Raw genomic sequence first — 23,184 nt, 5'->3', positions numbered from 1 at the left:
AGCCTGGTTCCCATGCTGTTAAAGGGAGGCCAACTTCAGTAGCAGCAGTAGGTCCTAGTCATACATGAGGCTGATCTTATCTTCCTTGTGTCTTTCGTGACTTCACTCTTGTTATCTCTCTCTCCTTTTTCTTTCAGATTTTCCTCAGCTATACAGTGGCTGGCTCCAGTTTTGTTTTTGGGGATGTTCTGGTCAAAGATGTCTTCGCCTTTCAGGTCATGTCTGTTTCATGAGCAAGAAAGAGGGTCAGTGGTGGTGGGTGGGGGGTGGGAAGAGGGATAAAACAGATGATGAAGACGTATCTCCAAGAAATCAGACAGTTTGTATACCAATGACCCTAAGAAGAGGATTTTATCCCATCCATATAGGAAGCAGCGTCAATCTCTTGCCCTTTGTTCAGTGCCTTGCTGAAATTGGAATGAAATAGGGGTGGGAGAGCAAGGTTCAGAAAACATCTTCTTGTGGCTTAGTATTGATGGCATAATAGATTTCCAATACACTTAAAATTTATTCCTAAACTAGCTTGTGTTTAAATATCCACTGAGTATCTATACTGTATCAGCTGCACTTGGGATGAATGGAAGTTATCATCCCTGTGTACATGCCTGAAACACAGTTTGCTTATGGCATGTTCATTGTAGGATCTCACTGCCTGCCCCATCATTCTCATTACAGGCCTTACCCATCATCCTTTTCTTTGGATGTGTGATGTCCATCCTTTACTACCTGGGCCTTGTGCAGTGGGTTGTTCAGAAGGTGAGTCATTCTGCTATGCAGCCAGGAGGTGGGCTTTTATCGTGTGATCTGTCAAGAGGCATGAAGATGATACTTACCCACTCCAGTGTTCTTGCCTGGAGAATCCCAGGGACAGCGGAGCCTGGTGGACTGCCATCTATGGGGTCGCGCAGAGTCGGACACGACTGAAGCGACTTAGCAGCAGTAGCAGCAGCAGCATTTCATATCTTGAGCGTTAGAACCAATGTGAAAATCACACTCTTTCAAGCGTGCCTGATATCAGATGGTCAGGACCAGGTCCTGGGCAGGCTGAGGGGGCACAGCAGGGAGAAAAAATGGGCTGAGCTACCACTTCATACTGAGTTTAATTTATTTTTTCTGGAAGCAAAGAGCCCTGAGTTCTGGTCCAGGATCTGTTTGTAACTTGCTTTGTGGTCTCGGCCTTGTCACTCTTCTTCTCTAGGCCTTAATTTCATTACCAATGTTAATGGAGGAGGGGTTTTGCTGGATACACTCTGAGATTTCTGCTAATGTTGATGTTTTGGGTGTTTGCATCCCTTTAGATTGCTTGGTTTTTGCAAATCACCATGGGCACCACTGCCACAGAGACCCTGGCTGTGGCAGGAAACATCTTTGTGGGTATGGTAAGCATCCTGAGGACTTTTGATTTTTTCTCTGGGGAATAGAAAGTATGGCAGACAATGGGCTGAGAAATGTATGCTTTCCTTTTGAAAAGTCAGATAAATGAAGACTGGGGAGCCACTCATTCTGATGAAGCAAAATTAAGAAGCTCAAAGGAAATGCAACTCATTGCTTTCACCCTTCATCTCTAATAATACTTATGTGATGCGTGTAATGGGGACATACTTAACCACAGATCTAACTTCTTACACAGGGATTTAGGGAAATGTCCTGGTCTAAATCATCCCCCTTCAGGGACTATGAAAGGTGTCTTATCCATATTCTGGTTTCTTCCAGTGACCTTTGTTTTCCAGGGTCTCTAAGGAGCCTTGCTCAGGGCCAACACCAAAGCTCTTCCCTGTAATACTTTTTGGATACATTTGTCTCTATGGAGTAGGTGCTCAGTATTTGCTACTGACTGATCAACTTAACACTAGGGACAATGGCCTGTCAAACTGACAAGGAATTGGTATTGAAGTCTTTCTCTCCTAAGGTCCTAGGCTGATTAACTGTATTTGAAATGGTCTCAGAGTACTTCCATATATTTCTAGCATAGCATGCAACATTTTGCTGAAATTCTCCATAATCAATATGATTTCCTCTGCTAGACTATGAAGGCCTAAGAGTAGGAACTTTGCCTTGTTCATAAAATGTCCCTGTCATCTCCTATAACACTAGGTACATGGTTGTCATTCTTTAAATAGTAAATATTACCTATTTTACAAAACTAGATAAAGTTTGCACAGTTGGGCCTTCATAATTTCATATCGTTTTCACAAATGTTATTTCTTTTGATTGTTTCATCAACGTTGGGCTTCATTTATGTAGCAGTTCATTTAATGAATACTTTTTAAGCAGTTAATAGTTATTAGTAAGTACAGTGTACTCCATAAATTCATCCATTAAGTATACAGTTTTAGACTGAGAGTCTACAGAAGAAATATACCATTTCTCATCTATAGAATTCTAATTTTTAAGTAGATGAGACAAACACATATGAAAACACATTGAACAGTGCCAGCCAGGATATAATTAGGTGCTACAGGGAATGAGCTAGACATTAGGAGAGCCTAAAAGCAGAGCTCAGAGTTTGAAGGGCACCCACACTGGAGGGATATGCGCCCAGGGCTAGGATGGGCACTCTAGGGTGGGAAACTGCACCCCTCTTGAATCTGACTCTCTCCATCTTGTTTTTAGACGGAGGCACCTCTGCTCATCCGTCCATACCTTGCAGACATGACGCTCTCTGAAATCCACGCAGTGATGACTGGAGGGTTTGCCACCATTTCAGGCACTGTGTTGGGAGCCTTCATATCCTTTGGGGTAAGCGTAGTCTGTTTGATCACTCCTGGGTGAGCCCAAGTCTGGGTTCTGTAGATGCTGACTCCTAAGTCTGGCCTTACAGATTGATGCATCATCCTTGATTTCTGCCTCTGTGATGGCTGCCCCTTCTGCTCTTGCTTTGTCAAAGCTGGTATATCCGGAAGTGGAAGAGTCCAAGTTCAAGAATAAGGAGGGGGTAAAATTGCCCCGTGGGTGAGTCCAATGAAGCATATAATTTGGGAGATGGTGGAGTCACATGCAGAATCAAGAGTGGTGCTGTGGTTCAGGCTGCACGTCTCCCGGAGAGGGAATAATATGATTCCATATCTCCTTGTGTCTACCTTTGCCTCTAGCTAATCATGTTGGTTCGTTTCTTTTGTTTAACCCTGCCATTTCCTCTGCCTTCTGCATGCCATTATCCTCTGTTCTTTGTGTCAGTACATTTTCATGATTGAATCTGATACTGTGAAAATTAGTAATTTCCACAGAAAGGGTCACTAGGAACCCCCATCACCTCTTAAGCTGTTCTTGCACTCTCCTGTGCAGTCCTGCACTCCTGGGGCACTGGGACATCTCTTTCCTGAGGGGCTGAGATTACTCTAGACACCGTGTTCTTCCCTTATGCCCAATAACCACAGGAAGGAGAAGAATGTCCTGGAAGCTGCCAGCAATGGAGCCACAGATGCCGTAGGCCTTGCTACTAACGTAGCAGCCAACCTGATTGCCTTTTTGGCCGTGTTGGCCTTCATCAATGCTGCCCTCTCCTGGCTAGGGGAAATGGTAGACATACAGGGACTCACTTTTCAGGTAATGGATTCCATTTACCTGGGCAGTCCTTCTAGGGTGTATTTAAGAAGTCCTTGAATTGCACATGTCTTCTGACCCACAGTGAGCTAAGGGAGCATGGCAGGAGAAGGGGTTAGGGGATTGAGTCAAGGTTCCAGAGAAGTCCTGGGCTCCTGATGTGAGATATCTCTTTCTCTCATCCAGGTCATCTGCTCCTATGTCTTAAGGCCCATGGTTTTCATGATGGGTGTCGAGTGGGCAGACTGTCCAATGGTGGCTGAGATGGTGGGGATAAAATTCTTCACGAATGAGTTTGTGGCCTATCAGCAACTGTCTCAGTACAAAAACAAGCGTCTCTCTGGAGTGGAGGAGTGGATCGAAGGCAAGAAGCAGTGGATTTCTGTAAGTGCCAGTCTGGAAAAGCATAAACAGTCTGTGGACAGATACAAAGTATTACACAAAAGTTTGTCTCATACACACAGATCCCTCTCCAGGGTCCCAGGCCTGACCCTAGGAAGAGACAGAGTCAAAGCAGAGTCTGACCCAAAGCAAGAGAGTAACAGTGTGCTTAGCTTCTGTGCCTGAGCTGCCCTGAGGTCATTTCCCCTCCTCCCCCACCCCGCTTCACACTGACCCAGCTTCTCTCATAGATTTCATAGGCTCCAAAGACTTTGACAAGAACACTGGGCAAGAAACCAGGGTGGTTTTCATGTCATTATCCTTGTAATAACTCAGGGAGTGGTTATTTTCTGAGCATCCTTTCCACATTCCTTAGAGTGGTATGGACAAGATTGGGGGTTCTAAGTATTCTGGAACTTCTATCATGATTATACAACTGCACACATGGAACTGAGTTTATTTATTTTTGTTTTCCCTAGGTGAGAGCTGAAATCATTACAACGTTTTCACTCTGTGGATTTGCCAATCTTAGTTCCATAGGAATCACACTGGGAGGCTTGAGTAAGTTAATTCTTTTTCCCACCTACCCAATATGCCAGCCAGGTCCAAGCATCTATAGTAGGCAGCCCTGGTGCTTCAGTACAAGCTGAGCCCAGATAGAGAAGCTGATGTGAAATGGTCCTCTCCATTGGCAGTTAATTTGGAGTTCAGGTAATCATGCTACCTGGCTATGTGTGGAGCCAAGGCTGGGTTTAGAATCTCAACTTCTGTTATCTTTTTTCTTCCCTGTTGGAGGCCCAAGAAACCAATTTTATTTTTCTTTTTCCTATGAGGAACACTATAATGGTATTGTTTTTATTTTGCCATTAAATGGACATAGTACATAAATAAGTAAAAAGTATTTTGTTTTTTTGTTCAGTAGTGAAGGTACTTTCTGAAATTATGCTGCTCACCAGTTGACTTCATAGAAATAGGCCTTGTGCAAGGAATCATAGAACAAATAAAAACAGAGACATATAAGGTAGATACAGCAAGTGCTGTGAAGTGTTGGAATTAAAGCTACAAGTCACCAGGTGTAGGAGGAATGAGTATTTTAAGCATACACAGATTACATTTAGATTGCTAAGAATATTGCTAACTGGCGATGGTTGGAGGAAATAATATGAAGAAAGTGGAGCTGTCCTTGAAGGCGGGGCAAAGAGAGCTGGTGGATTCCAAGAGTTTGGAAGATCCTTGGGCTCCAAAATCACTGCAGCTGGTGACTGAAGCCATGAGATTAAAAGACACTTGTCCCTTGGAAGAAAAGCTATGACAAACCTAGACAGTGTATTAAAAAGCAGAGACCTTGCTTTGCCGACAAAGGTTCGTCTAGTCAAAGCTATGGTTTTTCCAGTAGTCAAGTATGAATGTGAGAGTTGGACTATAAAGAAAGCTGAGTGCCGAAGAATTGATGCTTTTGAACTGTGGTGCTGGAGAAGACTCTTGAGAGTCCCTTGGACTGCAGGGAGATCCAACCAGTCAATCCTAAAGGAAATCAGTCCTGAACATTCATTTGAAAGGACTGATGTTGAAGCTGAAGCACCAGTACTTTGGCTACCTGATGTGAGGAGCCGACTCATTAAAAGACCCTGATGCTAGGAAAGGTTGAGGGCAGGAGGAGAAGGGGATGACAGAGGACAGGATGGTTGGATGGTATCACCGACTCAGTATGAGCAAGCTCCGGGAGTTGGTGAAGAACAGGGAAGCCTGGCGTGCTGCAGTCCATGGGGTTGCAAAAAGTCGGACATGACTGAGCGACTAAAGAACAACAAATAAGAAAAATACAGCTTAGTATTTTTTATTGCACTCATGTTCTGGGCTAGAATCATGAAGTTGATTTACTTGGTGGCTGATCAAACAATTTAAAGGTGAAACAGTTTCCTTTCAGTTTCTTTTCCCCTTCTGTCACCCAGTTGTCTGTCTCCTAATTCTGATGCCCGATTACCACCTGATTGTGAGATTGCCATCTAGTGGTAGAACACCACATGACTAAGGCTTAGATGAATGTTGCCGGTCTCATCTCTCTGGCTCAAAATTGTCTAATTCTGTCCACCCTAAGCATGCCAATTTCTAGTGAACACCTAAGGCATTTGCACTGTCTGGAGCAATGCAGAGCTTTTCTTGGTTCAGATACATCTTAGGAATGTTCACAGAACAACCGAAGTTAGAGTCAGACACACCATCCTTGACCTGGGGAGTGTCTAAGTTAGTGACCTATGAATACATATACTTCTAAGCACCCTATTGGCAAGCATCTGGTGGCTGGCAGTAAGAATGCGATTCATCTGCTGTTTTGATGCTCAGCATTCTTCTAATCAGGACTCATGGGTATACCCAGTTGCCTGGCAGGGAAGAGACTGAATTGTTTTGTCTTGTTATCTGCAGCATCAATGGTACCCCACCGGAAGAGTGACTTGTCCAAGGTTGTGGTCAGTGCCCTCTTCACAGGGGCCTGTGTATCCCTTATCAGTGCCTGTGTGGCAGGTAAGTGTCCCAGCTTAGTCTCAGAATACCTGATTTAACCATCTGTCTCACATATGCATGGAAAAGGCTCCAAATGTACAGTGTTTTCAATTTATACCCAGAGAATAAAGAGCCTTCAGGAACATGTGTAAAACCTTCCCCTTAGCATCTCTGTCTCCTTTATCCAGGAATCCTCTATGTCCCCAGGGGAGCAGAAACTGACTGTGTCTCCTTCCTAAACACAAGTTTTACCAACCGAACCTATGAGACCTATGTGTGCTGCAGAGAGCTCTTTCAGAGGTGAGTGAGCACTGGATCCCTGCTCGAGTCTCCTCTTTTATTTGCTCTTTCACTCAGGAATTTCTAGGATTGGGGAAAAGTAAGGTCTTGAGGGTAATCACATAGATCCTGAAGAGAACATATAAGAAGGGGGATAGGTATTTGTGGTGGTCTAGATCTCTCTTCTTTTCTATTATTAGATGCATATTCACTGTTAGCTCTAGCATGGACAAATCATCAGTTTTACAAATGACAATACCCCGTATTGATGGGGTACGGAGAAGTGGAGGGGTAGCAGAAGAAGTAAGGGAGGGTGGTTTCCCTGATCAGAAGTGAAGCATTTATTGTGATTTGAATATAGATAGGTTGTAGGTGAAGGTTGACAATGGTCCTGAGTGGCCCAAAACTTAAGAGCTTCTTCAGACAGAAATGAAGACTGAGAGAAATAAAGTTGAAATTGACAAAATCATGATGCATTCAGGTAGTGTAAAAATGAACTTGTTTACCAATTCGTGGGAAATTATTAGAATAGTTTTCCGGTTCTGTGTATAAGGAACTTAGAGGTCACCACTCCATCTTAAGATGAAAGTGAAAAAAAGCTGAACAGTCTGAAAAAATCAGTAACTCTTCTTGAATCTGTAAGAAACACAAGGCAAACCGCTGACCCCAAGATTGGAGCGACAGGCAAACACAGGGAGTCATGGTTTACTGGAGCCACAGAAACCGTGCAGGGGCAGCAAAAGCTGAAACTGCAGTTTCTGAAGCCTCGGGGAGGACAAGGCTGAGTGTTAAAAACTCTGAGGGAACCCACTTCTCAGGGGAAACCCCACACTTTTGGAAGTTTTACCTCTTGGAACTAGACTAGGTTCTCATAGTAAATATCGGACAAAACCCACCTCATGCTTCTGACAGGTGGAGGGGAAAATGAACTATTTTGAAATACACCAAAGCACTCTGTTTTTTTTTTTTAAAAAAGACCTGCCTTTAGGAAGAACTAATTAACCAAAGCCTAACCACCTGGGGTATTATCAGAATCCACCTGACCTAAAAAAAGAGAAATACCCAACTTCAGCCCTCTCTAGCCATCCTGTCCCATTCAAGGAAGGAGGAAAGACTGAGAAACACTTGTGAAGTTCAGAGTCTAGAGGCACAGGCTAACTAAAAGGCTGAGACCTAACCCCAGGACAATAGAATGCCTTCCCTCCCCAACATCTCACCACTACATTGCTAAGGTCTATATACAGCTGTTCCTTTTATGGGTATGTCATGTCTAGTTATCAAGAAGAAATTACAAAACACACTAAAAGGAAAAAATACAATTTGAGGAGACAGAGCAAGCATCAAAACCAGACATGGCAGAGATTTTCAGATTATCAGAGTGGGGATTTTAAACAGCTATGATTAATATGGACCTTCCCTAGTAGCTCAGTGGTAAAGAATCCACCTGCCAATGTAGGAGACACGGGTTCCAACCCTGGACTGAGAAGATCCCTGGAGAAGGAAATGCCAACCTACTCTAGTATTCTTGCCTGGGAAATTCCATGGAGAGAGGAGCCTGGAGGGCCACAGTCCAGGGGGTCACAAACGAGTTGGACATGACTTAGAGACTAAACAACAATGATTACTACCCTAAGGGCTCTAATGGGTAAAGTAGGCAGCGTGCAAGAACAGATGAGCAATGGAAGTACAGAGATACAGGAATCCTACGAAAGAACCAGAAGGAAATGCTGCAGATCAAAAACACTGTAACGTAAGTGAAGGATGCCTTTGAATAGCTTATTTGTAGACTAAGCACATCTGAGAAAAGCACTTCCAGCTTGAAGATATATCAGCAGAAATCATCAAAACTGAAAAGCAAAGAGAGCAAAGACCGGAAAAAAACCTAAAATAGAACATTCGAGGATTATGGGACAATTTCAAAAGGTGTAACATACAGGTATTATGAATATCAAAAGGAGAAGAAGAACTATTTGAAACAATTATGACTGAAATTTTCCCCAAATTAATGTCAGGCACCAAATCACAGATCTGGGAAGCTCAGAGAACATCAAGCAGGATAAATGCCAAGAGAACTATACTTAAACATATCATTTTCAAATGATAGAAAATCAAAGACAAAGAAAAAATACCAAAAGCAGTCAGTTGAAAACTAAGGGGAGTATATCATAACCTAAAAGAACAGTTACAGGACCCAGAAAGGAAAGATTTGAGGAACTAGAATGTTTGGTTCTGCAAAAGCAAAAGGTGTGTGTACCTGTACTGATATATGGGTGAATAAAGAGAGTTCTGGAAGATGACGCTAAAAGATCTTATAAGGCCTTCTATGAAGTGCTAAGGAATTTAGATTTGGGCTTACAGAATTATGAACACATGCTGAGATGTTTTTTCAAAAGATCATGTTGGGTAGCCAATTGGAGGTCGAGGAGACCAATAAACACATTGCTATAATACTCTCAAGTAGGAGATGATGAGAGCTGATACTAAGTAGTTGTGAGGATGAAGATGCGTTAGACCAAGGAGAATCAATAGGTTTGTTTATTGAAGGAAAGAAAAGGGTAAGGAAGAGAAAGGACTCTCAAATGTCTGTACCCTTTCTGGCTCGGGCAAGTAGATCTAAGGGCTGTCATATATTAACTGACAAGAAGGGGATTGATTCCGGGAATGGGAGTAAAGGGGAGAGATTATGGCTTAATTCAGGTAAATATGTTGACTTAGAAGTACCTGTGGAGGAGGGAGGTGGGAGGGGGGTTCATGTTTGGGAACGCATGTAAGAATTAAAGATTTTAAAATTAAAAAAAAAATAAATGAATCTGGTAAAATAAAATAAAAGTTTCAATCTATGTAACTAGAAAAAAAAAAAAAGAAGAAGTACCTGTGGAAACATCATGTGAAGTGACTTAGGCCTGGGGTTCAGGAGAGAAATAAGAACTGGAGATAGATTTGGAAGTCGTCATTAAGTATGTGATCTTACATATGTTCACTATACAAGTAGAGGCTTGGATACTAGCTTCTTAACAGGTAACTATGCCAGGTGAACAGATATTACCCTCCTGGGTTTGGAGGGTTTGCCTTCACCAGAGAAGGCAACCAATATCTTCTGAAAAACTAATCTTTTTGCTGCCCTGATAAAGATGAATCATAATCTAGATAGATCATTGCTCTGGCATAGTTATGATTCCTCTGTTCTTGTGGCAGTTCAGTAGATGTCATTGTAGGCATAATCTAAAGTAAATGAATAAGGTGAAAATTGCTAATTTTTGTTTAATGATGAGTACATCACTGAACCTCACTAAAGAATTAATAGAATACTCTTTCCTGCTCATTTCTGCCCTCAGAAATGCAACTGACTTTTTGCCTAAAGTCACTTATTGAGCATCATTAGTATCTAGAATCTGAAAGAGAATGTTTTTGTCCAGTTCATTCATAGTAAATCTTTGGAGTGACTCCAGACCAAGATGGCAACAAAGGAGGCTTGAATTTCCCTTTTCCTATGTACGCACCAAGTGTACAGCTACATGTGGAATAATTTCCTCTAAGAAAAATCAAGAAACTAGCTGAATAACTCCTATGACTGAGAAAATACCTACACTGAACTCGGTAGGAAAGGCCGAGACATACTCTCAATACAAACCCCACCCCTGGCAGAGCACCATGTAATGGAAAGGAACTCCCAACTCTAAGCTTCCCCCTAAGCAGTGAAGGGTTTAGACTACACATCTATGGCCCCAGTGTTTAAAGCTCCACTCTGCCTACCTCCCTACCCCTTCATGTTTACCCATGTAGGAGAATGAAACTGAACTCCTGTCTTATACCATACACAAAAGTCAACTCAAAATTGATTAAAGACTTGAACATAAGACCTGAAACGTTGAAAATCCTTGCAGAAAACATAGACAGCCCTAGACATTGGTCTTAGTAATGATTTTTTTGAAATAAAAGTTTTAAATTGTAGTATATACTTGCCTTACAATGTTGTGTTAGTTTCTGCTGTACAGCAAAGTGAACCAGCTATATGCATACATATATTTCCTCCATCTTAAACCTCCCTCCCACCCCACCCCCAATCCCACCCCTCTAGGTCATTGCAGAGCACTGATCTGAGTTCCCTGTGCTATACAGCAGCTTCCCACTAGCTATTTCACACATGTGGGTATGTAGTGTATATATGTCTCTCGATTAGTCCCACCCTCCCTTTCCCTGCTCTGTCCACAAGCCTGTTCTCTAGGTCTCTGTCTCTATTCCTGCCCTGCAGATATGTTCATCAGTATCATTTTCTAGATTAATATATGATATTTGTTTTCCTGACTGATTTCACTCAGTATAACAGACTCTAGGTTCATCCATGTAACTACAAATGACCCAATTTTGTTCCTTTTTATGCCTGAGTAATATTCCACTGGGAGCTTCCTTGGTGGCTCTGTGTGGTAAAGAATCTGCCTGCCAATGCAGGAGCCACAGGCGATGCTGGTTCAATCTGTCCATGGGCTCACAAAAGAGTCAGACATGGCTTCGTGACCAAAACAACAGCAGCAGTATTCCATTGTGTATATGTATCCCATCTTCTGTCGATGGACGTCTAGGTTGCTTCCATGCCCTGGCTTTTGTAAATAGTGCTGCAATGAGCAGTGGGGTACATGTATCTTTTTGAATTAATGGTTTTCTCAGGGTATATGCCTAGTAGTGGGATTGTTGGGTCATATTGTTATTCTATTTTTAATTTTTTTAAGGAACCTCTGCATGTTCTCCTTAGTGGCCATATCAATTTGTGTTCCCACCAACAGTGCATGAGGGTTCCCTTTTCTCCACACACTCTTCAGCATTTATTGTTTGTAGATTTTTTGATGATGGCCATTCTGACTAGTTTGAGGTGTTAACTCGCTGTGGTTTTGATTTGTATTTCTCTAATAATTAGTGATGTTGAGCATCTCTTCATGTGTTTGTTGGCCATTTGTATATCTTCTTTGGAGAAATGTCTCTTTAGATCTTTCATCCATTTTTTGATTGGGTTGTTTGTTATTCTGATATTGAGTTGTATGAGCTGTGTGTATATTTTGGAAATTAATCCTTTGTCAGTTGTTTCTTTTGCAAATATTTTCTCCCATTCTGAGGGTTGTCTTTTCATCTTGTTTATAGTTTTCCTTTGCTGTGCAAAGCTTTTATAAACAGTTTAATTATTTCCCATTTATTTCTGTTTTTATTTTCATTATTCTAGGAGGTGGGTCAAAAAGTATCTTGCAGTGATTTATGTCAAAGAGTGTTCTACCTATGTTTTCTGTAAGAGTTTTATAGTATCTGGCCTTACATTTAGGTCTTTAATCCATTTTGAGTTTATTTTTGAGAATGGCGTTAGGAAGTGTTATAATTTCATTCTTTTATATGTAGCTGTCCAGTTTTGCCAGCACCATTTATTGAAGAGGTTGTCTTTTCTCCATTGTATTTTCTTGCCTCTTTGTCAAAGATAAGGTGACCATAGGTGTGTGGATTTATCTCTGGAGCTTTCTATCCTGTTCCATTGATCTGTACTTCTGTTTTTGTTAATAATGATTTTTTTTTTTTTTTGGATTTGAAACTCAAAGCAAAAGCAACAAAAACAAAAAAGAGCCAACTGGGACTTCATCAAACTAAAAAGCTTCTGCACAGCAAAAAAAAAAAAACAAAAAACAAAGATGAACAGTCAACTAACGAAATGGGAGAAAATATTTGCAAAATACATATCCAGTAAGGAATTAATATACAAAATATGCAAGGAACTTATATAGATCAATAGCAACCACCCCCAAATAGTCCAATTTAAAAATGAGCAGAGGAATTGAACAGACATTTTTCTAAAGAAGTCACCCAAATGGTCGATGGCCAGCAGGTACATGAAAAGGTGCTTGATATCACCAACTAGCAAGGAAATGCAAATAAAAACCAAAATGAAGTATCACCTTACACCTATTAGGGTGGCTGTCATAAAGAAGACAAGTGACAACAAATGCTGGCAAGGATGTGGAGAAAAGGAAATCCTTTTACATAGTGTGTGGAAATGTAAAATGGTACAGTCACTTGGAGGTTCCTGAGGAAACTAAAAATAGAACTACCACATTATCCAGAAATCTCCTTTCTGGATATATATCCAAAGGAAACAAAGTCATTATCTGTACTCCCATGTTCATTGCAGCATTATTATGGCTACTCTTATAGCCGTGGTATGGAAACAACCTATGTGTCCACTAACAGATGGATGGATAAATAAAATGTAGAAGTATACAGTGCAATGTTATTCATCCTTAAAAAAGAAAGAAATCCTGGCATTTGCAACAATGTGGATGAACAATTACACTAAGCAAAATAAGCCAGAAAAAGGCAAATACTGCATGGTCTCACTTATATGTGAAATATAAAAAAAAAGAAATAAAAATTGCACGTACAGAAATGGTGGTTGCCTGTGCCTAGCGGCTGGGGGGATAGGGAGAAGCTGGTATAATAGTACAAACTTTCAGATATAAGATAATAGATCTGAGAATTTATGTATCTCATGGTGACTGTAGTTAATAATACTGTATCATATAATTGAAATTTGCTAAGAAAGTAGAACTTGTGTTCTCATCATACACACACAAAAGTAAATATGTGAGGTGATGGATGTGTTAATTAACAAAATGTTGGGAATCCTTTCACGGTATATGCAAATGTCAACTCATCACACTGTACACTTTCTATATATTACAACTTTACTTGTTAATTATACCTCAGTAAAGCTGAAACACACATACATATGCAACCAAGCCTGAGCTGTTTTCTCTTTTTCCAGACTTTAAACTTTTTATTTTGTATTGGAGTATAGCCTATTAACAATGTTGAGGTAGTTACAGGTGAACAGAGAAAGGACTCAGCCATCCATGTACATGTATCCATTCTCCCCCAAACCCTCCTCCCATCCAGACTGGTACATAATTTTGAGCAGAGTTCCATGTGCTGTACAATAGGTCTTTGTTGGCTATGCATTTTAAATATAGCAGTGTATACATGACCTTCCCAATGTTTTCCTTTCTTAAGAGGGAAGTGGCTTTGGAATATCATCTCACTTTTTTTAATACATTCAATTCTAAATCACATTACAAAGCATAAATTTTTGCTTCAGTGATGTTTGCAAAGGACTATGGTTAGGAATTGGAATTGGGCACAGAAGCAGACACATTGTATAGGGTTTCTTGCTAGTACTATCTTGGGCATGAACGAAAAAATACACTTAATTCTGTCCTACTCTATTGGTCATTGTGATTGGATTTATTAATAGGTTTCTGTTTTTGTTTTCACCTGTTTGGTAGAACTTACTGATACATCTTGTTGCATTGTTTTTATCTGACCCACTGTGTATCTCTCTGGTTTTTCATTTCAGTACTTCTCTGAATGGGACCTACAACCCTCCTTCTTTTTCTGGTCCCTGGGAAGATAAAGAATTCAGTCCTATCGCACTTTATAACTGCTGTCATCTCTACACCAGTGCTGTCTGTGTCTAAAGCTGGTTCATTTCCATAAAAGTCCTAGTCTGGATGGCTTTTTGATGGCAAAGGTATTTATGTACTCAGAGTTCTCATCCTATAACTAATGCACTTTGATCTTTAACAGTAAACATAAAATTTTCATTTTGATTCACTATATGTCAGTAATGAAAACTAGCACTCATTTTTCCATTATTTGGCTGAACCAAATAAGAAATTTCTTATGGGCTCTGTTTGAGCTTAGAGTCAAAATAATAAATATTACCATATCAAAAAATATCTTACAAACCTTGCTTCTAGTTGCCATCTTAAGAATTATATGATGTAGTATGCTATAAATGTGATTTGGTATATAATGTGTACTGAGGTAAAAAAGCTGTATTTCTTGAAATTCTATGGATGAGCTGGGTTTATGATACTAAAGGTATACATGAAAATTATATGAGTATTGAATGATAAGATTTTTCTGGTTGTCACACATTTGTAAACCTGAAAACTCCTTAAAATCATTACATGCTAATATTTCCTGTATGCAGACTTATAAGGAATGTCTGTTTCTTAGAGGCCCTTGTTTTATTTTAGTATTCTGCTTTAGTGCCATTTTGCTTCAAGTTTACTGACTCTTCTAAAATGATGGTTTTCAGGGGAGATGACACTTTTCCTCCCAGAGGACATTTGTCAGTGTCTTGAGGTATAATTAACTGTCACAACTTGGGGGATGCTACTGATGTCTTCTATTGAGCAGAGGCCAGAAATGCTGCTAAACATTCTAGTGTGCATGGTCAGCCTCCACAACAAAGAGTTCTCTGGCCCCAAATGTCAACAGTGCTCAAGTTGAGACACTCTGACTTAGAATATTTCTTATATCTAATATTATTTATAATATTATAACCTTAAGGAAGAGTTTCAAAAGAATGTAGGAGCTCCTCAAAAAGTTATAAAATAACCATATGGCCCCACAATTCTATTCCTTGGTATGCCCAAAAGAACAGAACACGAGTGTTGAAACAAGTACGTGTACATGCATGCCCACAGTAGCAATATTCACAATAGTCAAAAGGTGGAAACAGTCCAAATGTCTATCAGTAGCTGAATGGATAAACAAATAGTGTTATGTACATACAATGGAATTTTATTCAGTCATAAAAATCATGAAGTACTGATATATCCTACATGGACGAACCTAGAAAACATTATGCTAAGACAAAGAAGCCAGACACAAAGGCTTATTATTATATGATTCTATTTTGTATGATTCCCTTTATATGAAATATTCAGCATAGATAGATCCATGGAGACAGAACACAGATTGGTGCTTGCCAAGGGGAGGTGTCGGGGAGGAGGAGTAGGGAGTTACTGCTTAATGAGTACACGGTTTTACTGTGGAATGATGGAAATGTTTCGGAACTAGATAGAAATGGTGGTTACACAACATTGTGAATGTACTAAATGTCACTGGTTTGTTCACTTTCAAATGTATAATTTTATGTTATGTGAATTTCCCCTCAATAAATTATATATATTTATATATATATAAATACTATTTGTATGTCCCCTTAGCGAATCTGCCTTCTTCCACTTCACAATTATCTGAGCTCAGAACCTCTTGGCCTTCCTTTTTGTCTCCTTTCCTATCTTCTCTTCCTTATTTTTGGTAAGTACCAGACCACCTTACCTGTCTCCTGAGAAACCTGTATGAGAGTTAAGAAGCATCAGTTAGAACTGGACATAGAACAGTGGACTGGTTCAAAATTGGGAGAGGAGTATAACAAAGCTGTATATTGTCACTCTGCTTATTTAGCTTCTATGCAGAGTACATCATGCGAAATGCTGGGCTGGATGAAGCACAAGCGGGAATCAAGATTGCTGGGAGAAATATCAACAACCTCAGATATGCAGATGACACCACTAATGGCAGAAAGTGAAGAGGAACTAAAAAGCCTCTTGATGAGGGTGAAAGAAGAGAGTGAAAAATCTGGCTTAAAACTCAACACTCAAAAGACGAAGATCATGGCTACTATCATTACCATTTAAGGAGCTGAATTCACAACCAGGGATTTACTGCGTTCTGTGCCAAATTTAGTTCACACAAGGAAGGGTATGGGATGGAGGGCTCTCCTTATCTGCTTTCAGGGGTAAGGGCCGGCATTCTCATTCTGTCTCCTGTTTGAAGTGAATCTGATCTACACTCTGGCACACAAGAGGACCGCACTGTAACGGCAGTAAGTGTGACAACACCATCAGCAGGAGAGTCTCACAAGCAGAAAGAACGAAAAGTGAAGACTGAATGGGATCGGGACCAATGCAACGCCGCCTCCTGGGGCCAAGAGGCACTCACACACTAGCACAGCAGTGACCAGGGTCACAAAGAGTCAGACACGACTGAGTGACTGGACTGAACTGATGAGGGTGGAAGCAGACTAGGTGGGCCCAGGATGTGTGTGAAGTGCTGGTCAACCCCAAGAGCACGCGCTTGACGACTTTCACAACCGTCTCCCAGTTTCCATCCCCAGTTAAGGAGCCCCAGGCAGAGAGGAGACAGCAGGCTGAGGAAGGGTGGGCAAGAGAAAAGATCGGGGGGACCAGGAGAAACGGAGGTTATGGAAGGGGCTGGTTAGCATGTGGAAATAAGGAAAGGAGAGTGGCAGCCTGGGTCACCCAATGAGTAGAATCTGTTCTCTCAAACACTGCACCGTAAAGCCCCCTTCGTGTATATCGTTCCACTGCCTGCCATTTTTGTTTTTGTGTGTATACATCTTTCTAGACCAGTACACATGGATCTACCTCATTCATTTTCTTGGCTACCTGGTATACCATGTAAGGAGGTATCCTATTTGTGCACATTTAGGTTGACTTGGTGGCTCAGCTGGTAAAGAATCCGCCTGCAATGTGGGAGAGCTGGGTTCAATCCCTGGGTTGGGAAGATCCCCTGGAGAAGGGAAAGGCTACCCACTCTAGTATTCTGGCCTGGAGAATGCCATGGACTGTAGAGTCCATGGGGTCACAAAGAGTCGGACACGACTGAGTGACTTTCACCTTCACCAGGTTGACTTATATTTGACGGATTATTTCTAAAGGCCTAACTGAGTAGGACCATGACTTAGTGACCGAACAGAACAACAGCTGAGGTAGACAGTTTGTGTTTGACTCCCACTCTGACTCTCCTTTGCATGCCTGACCTACTCTTGGTGAGAGTCTTTGCCTAAGGTATCGGTTGTCAAACATTTAAACATTTAAATATCCCCATATTCTGTGGGAATAACTGACTTTTAAGACAGGAATGAAAAGATTAGGAGCTGGGAGATCTGGATTCAGAGGCCTGGCCTGAGTCCCTTTCAAGCCCTATTCAAGTTCCTAATATCTGAAAAGCCCAACTTCCAATTCTGCTTAATGAAGATAATGATAATCATATCCACTTTATAAATTGCTAGAAATTTTGAAATAATAATAATGTATATGAAAAAAACTACATGAGAAGTGAAAGTGTAAAGATCTTAAATGCAGAGCATTTGCTCCTTTATACATGAACATTTGCTTGGCATTTATCAGGCTTCTGGCATTGCTTAATGAGATTGGTGTGTACCCTCCCCCAAACCCTCCCCCTGCTCCCCCCTCCGTTTAATTCCTAAAACAATCCTTTAAGAAAGTTACTGTTGTTATCACAGTTTCCCAAAGGAGGAAATATACACTTAGAGAGATTGAGTTGCTCCCTAGAGTCACATAGTAAGTGAAAGAATCATGATTTGATCCCAGGGTCTCAAACACTATGTCTATTTTCATCCTATCCCAGCCTCCCTACCTTCCTTACCTCTCTAATCTAGTGCCTCAGGGTCCACCAGTTTAATCCAGATGATCTCAGCAGCTTCTAAAGTATTAATATTTATTATTTCTGAAAGACTTGTGTGCCAATCATGTCCTGCTGTGTGCCATCCTTTGTATTTTTGTCTTATTTTGCTATTTGTCTTTTTGTTGTCATCTATTGCAGCAAGTATAAAAATGATTATTATAAAAACCTCAAGGTTTTTGACAAGTCTCTCAAAACAGAATTGTCTTTACTTTTATCATCTCTTTGAATATGGAGTTCCATGGTGTCAGAGACTAAGTCTGTTTTATTTGTTACCAAAGCTCTAGGAGCTAGCACTGTTCTAGCAAAATGAAACAAACAAGCAAGCAAAAAATGCATTTAATATTTCTTGAGACAAAAAAGATGAAGCTCTGAGGGTTTTGGCCTGGATACCTAGGGGCCAAACACAGGGAAAGAAAGTGTTTGTTATATGAAAGAACATACATAAAGCACCTATACTGCCTGGTACAGTGTTGTTATTATTGCTACATATGTATAGTAGGTTTGGCAAGGGTATGGGTAGCAGATAGAAAATGAAATCCAAAGAAAATAAAAAGGAGCAGAATGATGCTGGTTAGTTTGTGAATAGATGTCCAGTGAGGAATTTACAGGAAGAAAAGTTCAAAGGTCATTTAAGGAAGAGGGATACTTGATATTTAACCCCATGAACTTTGCCCCCAAACCTGTAGGAAAAGTCTGCTCTATATATGATCTGGTACCAGTGGTATTTTGATCAAGAATCCAGATGGTATCTAGTACAGATGGTGTGGTATAAGCATTTGAGTCAGCAGAGAAAGAGCAATCATCAGGAGTAAAACAGAGCTAAAAATTATAAGGAGAGAAATAGTCCAAGGAAGTTCAGAAACATTGAAAACAATGCTGGTTTTTCTCGTTTTATAAAGGATGGTAGTTCAAGACCATTTCCATTAAATTGTGGCAATTGGGGTATTCTCCAGTAGGCTGGAGGACTTTTGATATACCAAGACAGTTAAACCTTGAGTTACACTGCTGTGGTTATTTTCTGTAAGTTGTGTTTATGTTGTATCCTCCTGGACTGTGAAATTTCACAGCTGGACTGTGAAATTTTGCATCTAGAGAGGAGAACTGAGTTGAGTTTGTATGGCATTTTTCTGCTAATGAATTTCTTTCTTTTTTTTTTTTTTTAACATGAGTTCATTGGAACTAACAAAACTTTTTGTGGTATGTATGATGGCATCACTCTTCTCTCTTCTATTTTAAAACAGGGAAACTCAGGCACAGAGAGGATAAGTCCACTTGCCCTTGGTTACAGAGCTAGCAAGTACCTAAGCTAGTATAGTTTAGTGAAAAGACACAGTGTAATAAGACTCTTCACTATATGGGTGAAATTTAACTTTCCAATCTCTTTTTTTCCCTGTCTTAAAAAAAATTGAGATACAGTTAATTTACAATATTATATTTTAGGTGTTATAGGTGTATAACAGTGATACAAAATTTTTATACTTTATACTCCATTTATGGTTAATAGAAAATATTGGCTGGGACTTCCCTTGTGGTCCAGTGGTTAAGAATCTGCCTGCCAATGCAGGGGATGTGGGTTTGATCTCTAGTCTGGGAATTAAGATCCCACGTCCCACAGGACAACTGAGTCCACATCCTGCAACTACTGAGCCTGCGCTCCCTAAAGCCTGTGCTCCACAGCAAGATAAGTAAGCCGCCATAAGAAGAAGCCTGGGTACTGCAACTAGAGAGTAAGCCCTTGCTTGGCACAACTAGAGAAAGACTGCCGGGAGCCAGCATGAGGAATTCCACCCGTGACAATGTCATGCGGCAGAGTCTGATGGCAAGGCTAATCAGACCTCAGGTTCTCCCCCTGGAATTTCCTGAGCATCTACCCCCCCCCCCCCCCCAAAAATAAGAATCTGCCTGCTTTTCCACTCTTCTGACATTCTCTGGAAAAACTCAATTCAAGGCTTTAGTCTTCTGCATTTGAAAGAGTGTTTCAATCCAAAAACCCCTCTGATGGCTTTCTAGCCTGCCTGCAGGACTCGTACAGCTGTCTATGTGATTGTTTGAGGCCTCCTGACCGCAGGAGGCACAGGAAGCTTAAAACATCCTAGGAATGTAAGGGCTTCTGAGGAGTCAAAATCATTAGAATAGGACTGATTAAAGGTTTCATTTGTTGAGCCAATACTTGCTGCCAAATTTTCATATCCTTTATTTTTAGATATAGTTGGTATATAGAAAAACAAGTAGTAGACCTGGTATTAGCAACATTAGATCTTCGAGTTAAGTATCTTCTTTGTTATAACCCACTGCACCTTTGTTCTATAGAGATGTAACTTAAGCGCTTTAAGGAGATGCAGATTAAAGAAAAACACTTAGGGGAAATGAAATTAACATTCATTAAGGAAGAGAGCCAAAAAGTGGTAACAAGCCTCTTGGCCAGAAGATAATGTAAACTACCTGAGACCTTTTGTATACAAAAAGATATACAGAAAGAGTCTGGGCTGCGAACACTACATAATTTTGTATTACCCATTGATCTCTATGTATACTCAAAAGTATAAAAGGCCTTGAAGGACAATAGAAGGAGAGCCAGTCGCTGGATTGGTTTTCCCCGTGTCTCCTCTTTACTCTAACTTCAGGCTGAATCTGGGGCGTGGAGGCTCACTATGTCTACTTACTTGTCCCGGCTTTTAAGATCCGTTAGAGACAGAGCCCAAGGCGGGGCACTCTCCGATATTCAAACAGGCGCCGGCGGCCTAGTATAGATGGTGCAAGCTCCTTGTCTGGAACTTTATTGGTTTTCCACGTAACCCAAGTTAATCAGCCTCTTCTCTCCACTTAATTCTCTTACTACACTATTTCTTCCTAATCTAATCTTATATTAATAAATAAATAAGTTTTTCTCACGCCAACGCCGTCCCCGCTTCAAATTCCCTGGATCCACCAGGGCTGGACCCCGGCAAAAGACCGTGAGTAGCAATAAAGACCCAGTTCAGTTCAGTTCAGTTCAGTCGCTCAGTCGTGTCCGACTCTTTGCAACCCCATGAATCGCAGCTCGCCAGGCCTCCCTGTCCATCACCATCTCCTGGAGTTCACCCAGACTTATGTCCATCGAGTCCTTGATGCCATCCAGCCATCTCATCCTCTGTCGTCCCCTTCTTCTCCTGCCCCCAATCCCTCCCAGCATCAGAGTTTTTTCCAATGAGTCAACTCTTCTCATGAGGTGGCCAAAGTACTGGAGTTTCAGCTATAGCATCATTCCCTCCAAAGAAATCCCAGGGTTGATCTCCTTCAGAATGGACTGGTTGGATCTCCTTGCAGTCCAAGGGACTCTCAAGAGTCTTCTCCAACACCACAGTTCAAAAGCATCAATTCTTCGGTGCTCAGCCTTCTTCACAGTCCAACTCTCACATCCATACATGACTACTGGAAAAACCATAGCCTTGACTAGACGGACCTTAGTCGGCAAAGCAATGTCTCTGCTTTTGAATATGATATCTAGGTTGGTCATAAATTTTCTTTCAAGGAGTAAGCGTCTCTTAATTTTGTGGCTGCAGTCACCATCTGCAGTGATTCTGGAGCCCCCCAAAATAAAGTCTGACACTGTTTCCACTGTTTCCCCATCTATTTCCGATGGAGTGATGGGACCGGATGCCATGATCTTAGTTTTCTGAATGTTGAGCTTGCCTTGAGAACCCCATGAACAGTATGAAAAGGCAATATGATAGGATACCAAAAGAGGAACTCCCCAGGTCATTAGGTGCCCAATATACTACTGGAGATCAGAGGAGAAATAACTACAGAAAGAACGAAGGGATGGAGCCAAAGCAAAAACAATACCCAGTTGTGGATGTGACTGGTGATAGAAGCAAGATCTGATGCTGTAAACAGCAATATTGCATAGGAACCTGGAATGTCAGGTCCATGAATCAAGGCAAATTGGAAGTGGTCAAACAAGAGATGGCAAGGGTGAACGTCGACATTCTAGGAATCAGCGAATTAAAATGGACTGGAATGGGTGAATTTAACTCAGATGACCATTATATCTACTACTGCGGGCAGGAATCCCTCAGAAGAAATGGAGTAGCCATCATGGTCAGCAAAAGAGTCTGAAATGCAATACTTGGATGGAATCTCAAAAATGACAGAATGATCTCTGTTCATCTCCAAGGCAAACTATTCAATATCACAGTTATCCAAGTCTATGCCCAAACCAGTAATGCTGAAGAAGCTGAAGTTGAATGGTTTTATGAAGACCTACAAGACCTTTTAGAACTAACACCCCCAAAAGATGTCCTTTTCATTATAGGGGACTGGAATGCAAAAGTAGGAAGTCAAGAAACACCTGGAGTAACAGGCAAATTTGGCCTTGGAATGCGGAATGAACCAGAGCAAAGACTAATAGAGTTTTGCCAAGAAAATGCACTGGTCATAGCAAACACCCTCTTCCAACAACACAAGAGAAGACTTTACACATGGACATCACCAGATGGTCAACACCAAAATCAGATTGATTATATTCTATGCAGCCAAAGATGGAGAAGCTCTATACAGTCAACAAGAACAAGACCAGTAGCTGACTGTGGCTCAGATCATGAACTCCTTATTACCGAATTCAGACTCAAATTGAAGAAAGTAGGGAAAACCGCTGGACCATTCAGGTATGACCTAAATCAAATCCCTTATGATTATACAGTGGAAGTGAGAAATAGATTTAAGGGCCCAGATCTGATAGATAGAGTGCCTGATGAACTATGGAATGAAGTTTGTGACATTGTGCAGGATACAGGGATCAAGACCATCCTCATGGAAAAGAAATGCAAAAAAGCAAAATGGCTGTCTGGGGAGGCCTTACAAATAGCTGTGAAGAGAAGAGAGGAGAAAAGCAAAGGAGAAAAGGAAAGATATAGGCATCTAAATGCAGAGTTCCAAAGAATAGCAAGAAGAGATAAGAAAGCCTTCTTCAGCAATCAATGCAAAGAAACAGAGGAAAACAACAGATTGGGAAAGACTAGAGATCTTTTCAAGAAAATTAGAGATACCAAGGGAACATTTCATGCAAAGATGGGCTCGATAAAGGACAGAAGTGGTATGGACCTAACAGAAGCAGAAGATATTAAGAAGAGGTGGCAAGAATACACAGAAGAACTGTACAAAAAG

General features: G+C 40.9%; 1 protein-coding gene across 3 annotated transcripts in view; it reads left to right on the top strand.

Moving 5' to 3' along the window:
• Positions 1 to 18,233, top strand: part of SLC28A2 (solute carrier family 28 member 2) — a 50,441-nt gene extending 32,208 nt beyond the window's left edge. For 2 of the 3 annotated variants that reach the window (XM_042252526.2, XM_042252525.2), the window contains exons 8-18: positions 138 to 215; positions 676 to 756; positions 1,299 to 1,379; positions 2,614 to 2,739; positions 2,822 to 2,952; positions 3,378 to 3,546; positions 3,730 to 3,927; positions 4,404 to 4,485; positions 6,349 to 6,447; positions 6,615 to 6,726; positions 14,090 to 15,722. In XM_042252526.2, coding sequence (XP_042108460.1) covers positions 138 to 215; positions 676 to 756; positions 1,299 to 1,379; positions 2,614 to 2,739; positions 2,822 to 2,952; positions 3,378 to 3,546; positions 3,730 to 3,927; positions 4,404 to 4,485; positions 6,349 to 6,447; positions 6,615 to 6,726; positions 14,090 to 14,210 — 1,278 coding nt within the window. In that variant the 3' untranslated portion in view covers positions 14,211 to 15,722. Of the gene's footprint in view, positions 1 to 137; positions 216 to 675; positions 757 to 1,298; positions 1,380 to 2,613; positions 2,740 to 2,821; positions 2,953 to 3,377; positions 3,547 to 3,729; positions 3,928 to 4,403; positions 4,486 to 6,348; positions 6,448 to 6,614; positions 6,727 to 14,089; positions 15,723 to 15,993 lie in introns of those variants that run through there. The other variant, XR_009601234.1, reaches the window with a different exon arrangement.
• The last annotated feature ends 4,951 nt before the right edge of the window (positions 18,234 to 23,184 follow it).

Source organism: Ovis aries, chromosome 7 (assembly GCF_016772045.2).
Source record: "Ovis aries strain OAR_USU_Benz2616 breed Rambouillet chromosome 7, ARS-UI_Ramb_v3.0, whole genome shotgun sequence".
In the NCBI taxonomy this organism is placed as follows: Eukaryota; Metazoa; Chordata; class Mammalia; order Artiodactyla; family Bovidae; genus Ovis; species Ovis aries.
The sequence above is the reverse complement of the archived record's forward strand: the minus strand, read 5'-3'. Positions and strand labels throughout refer to the sequence as shown.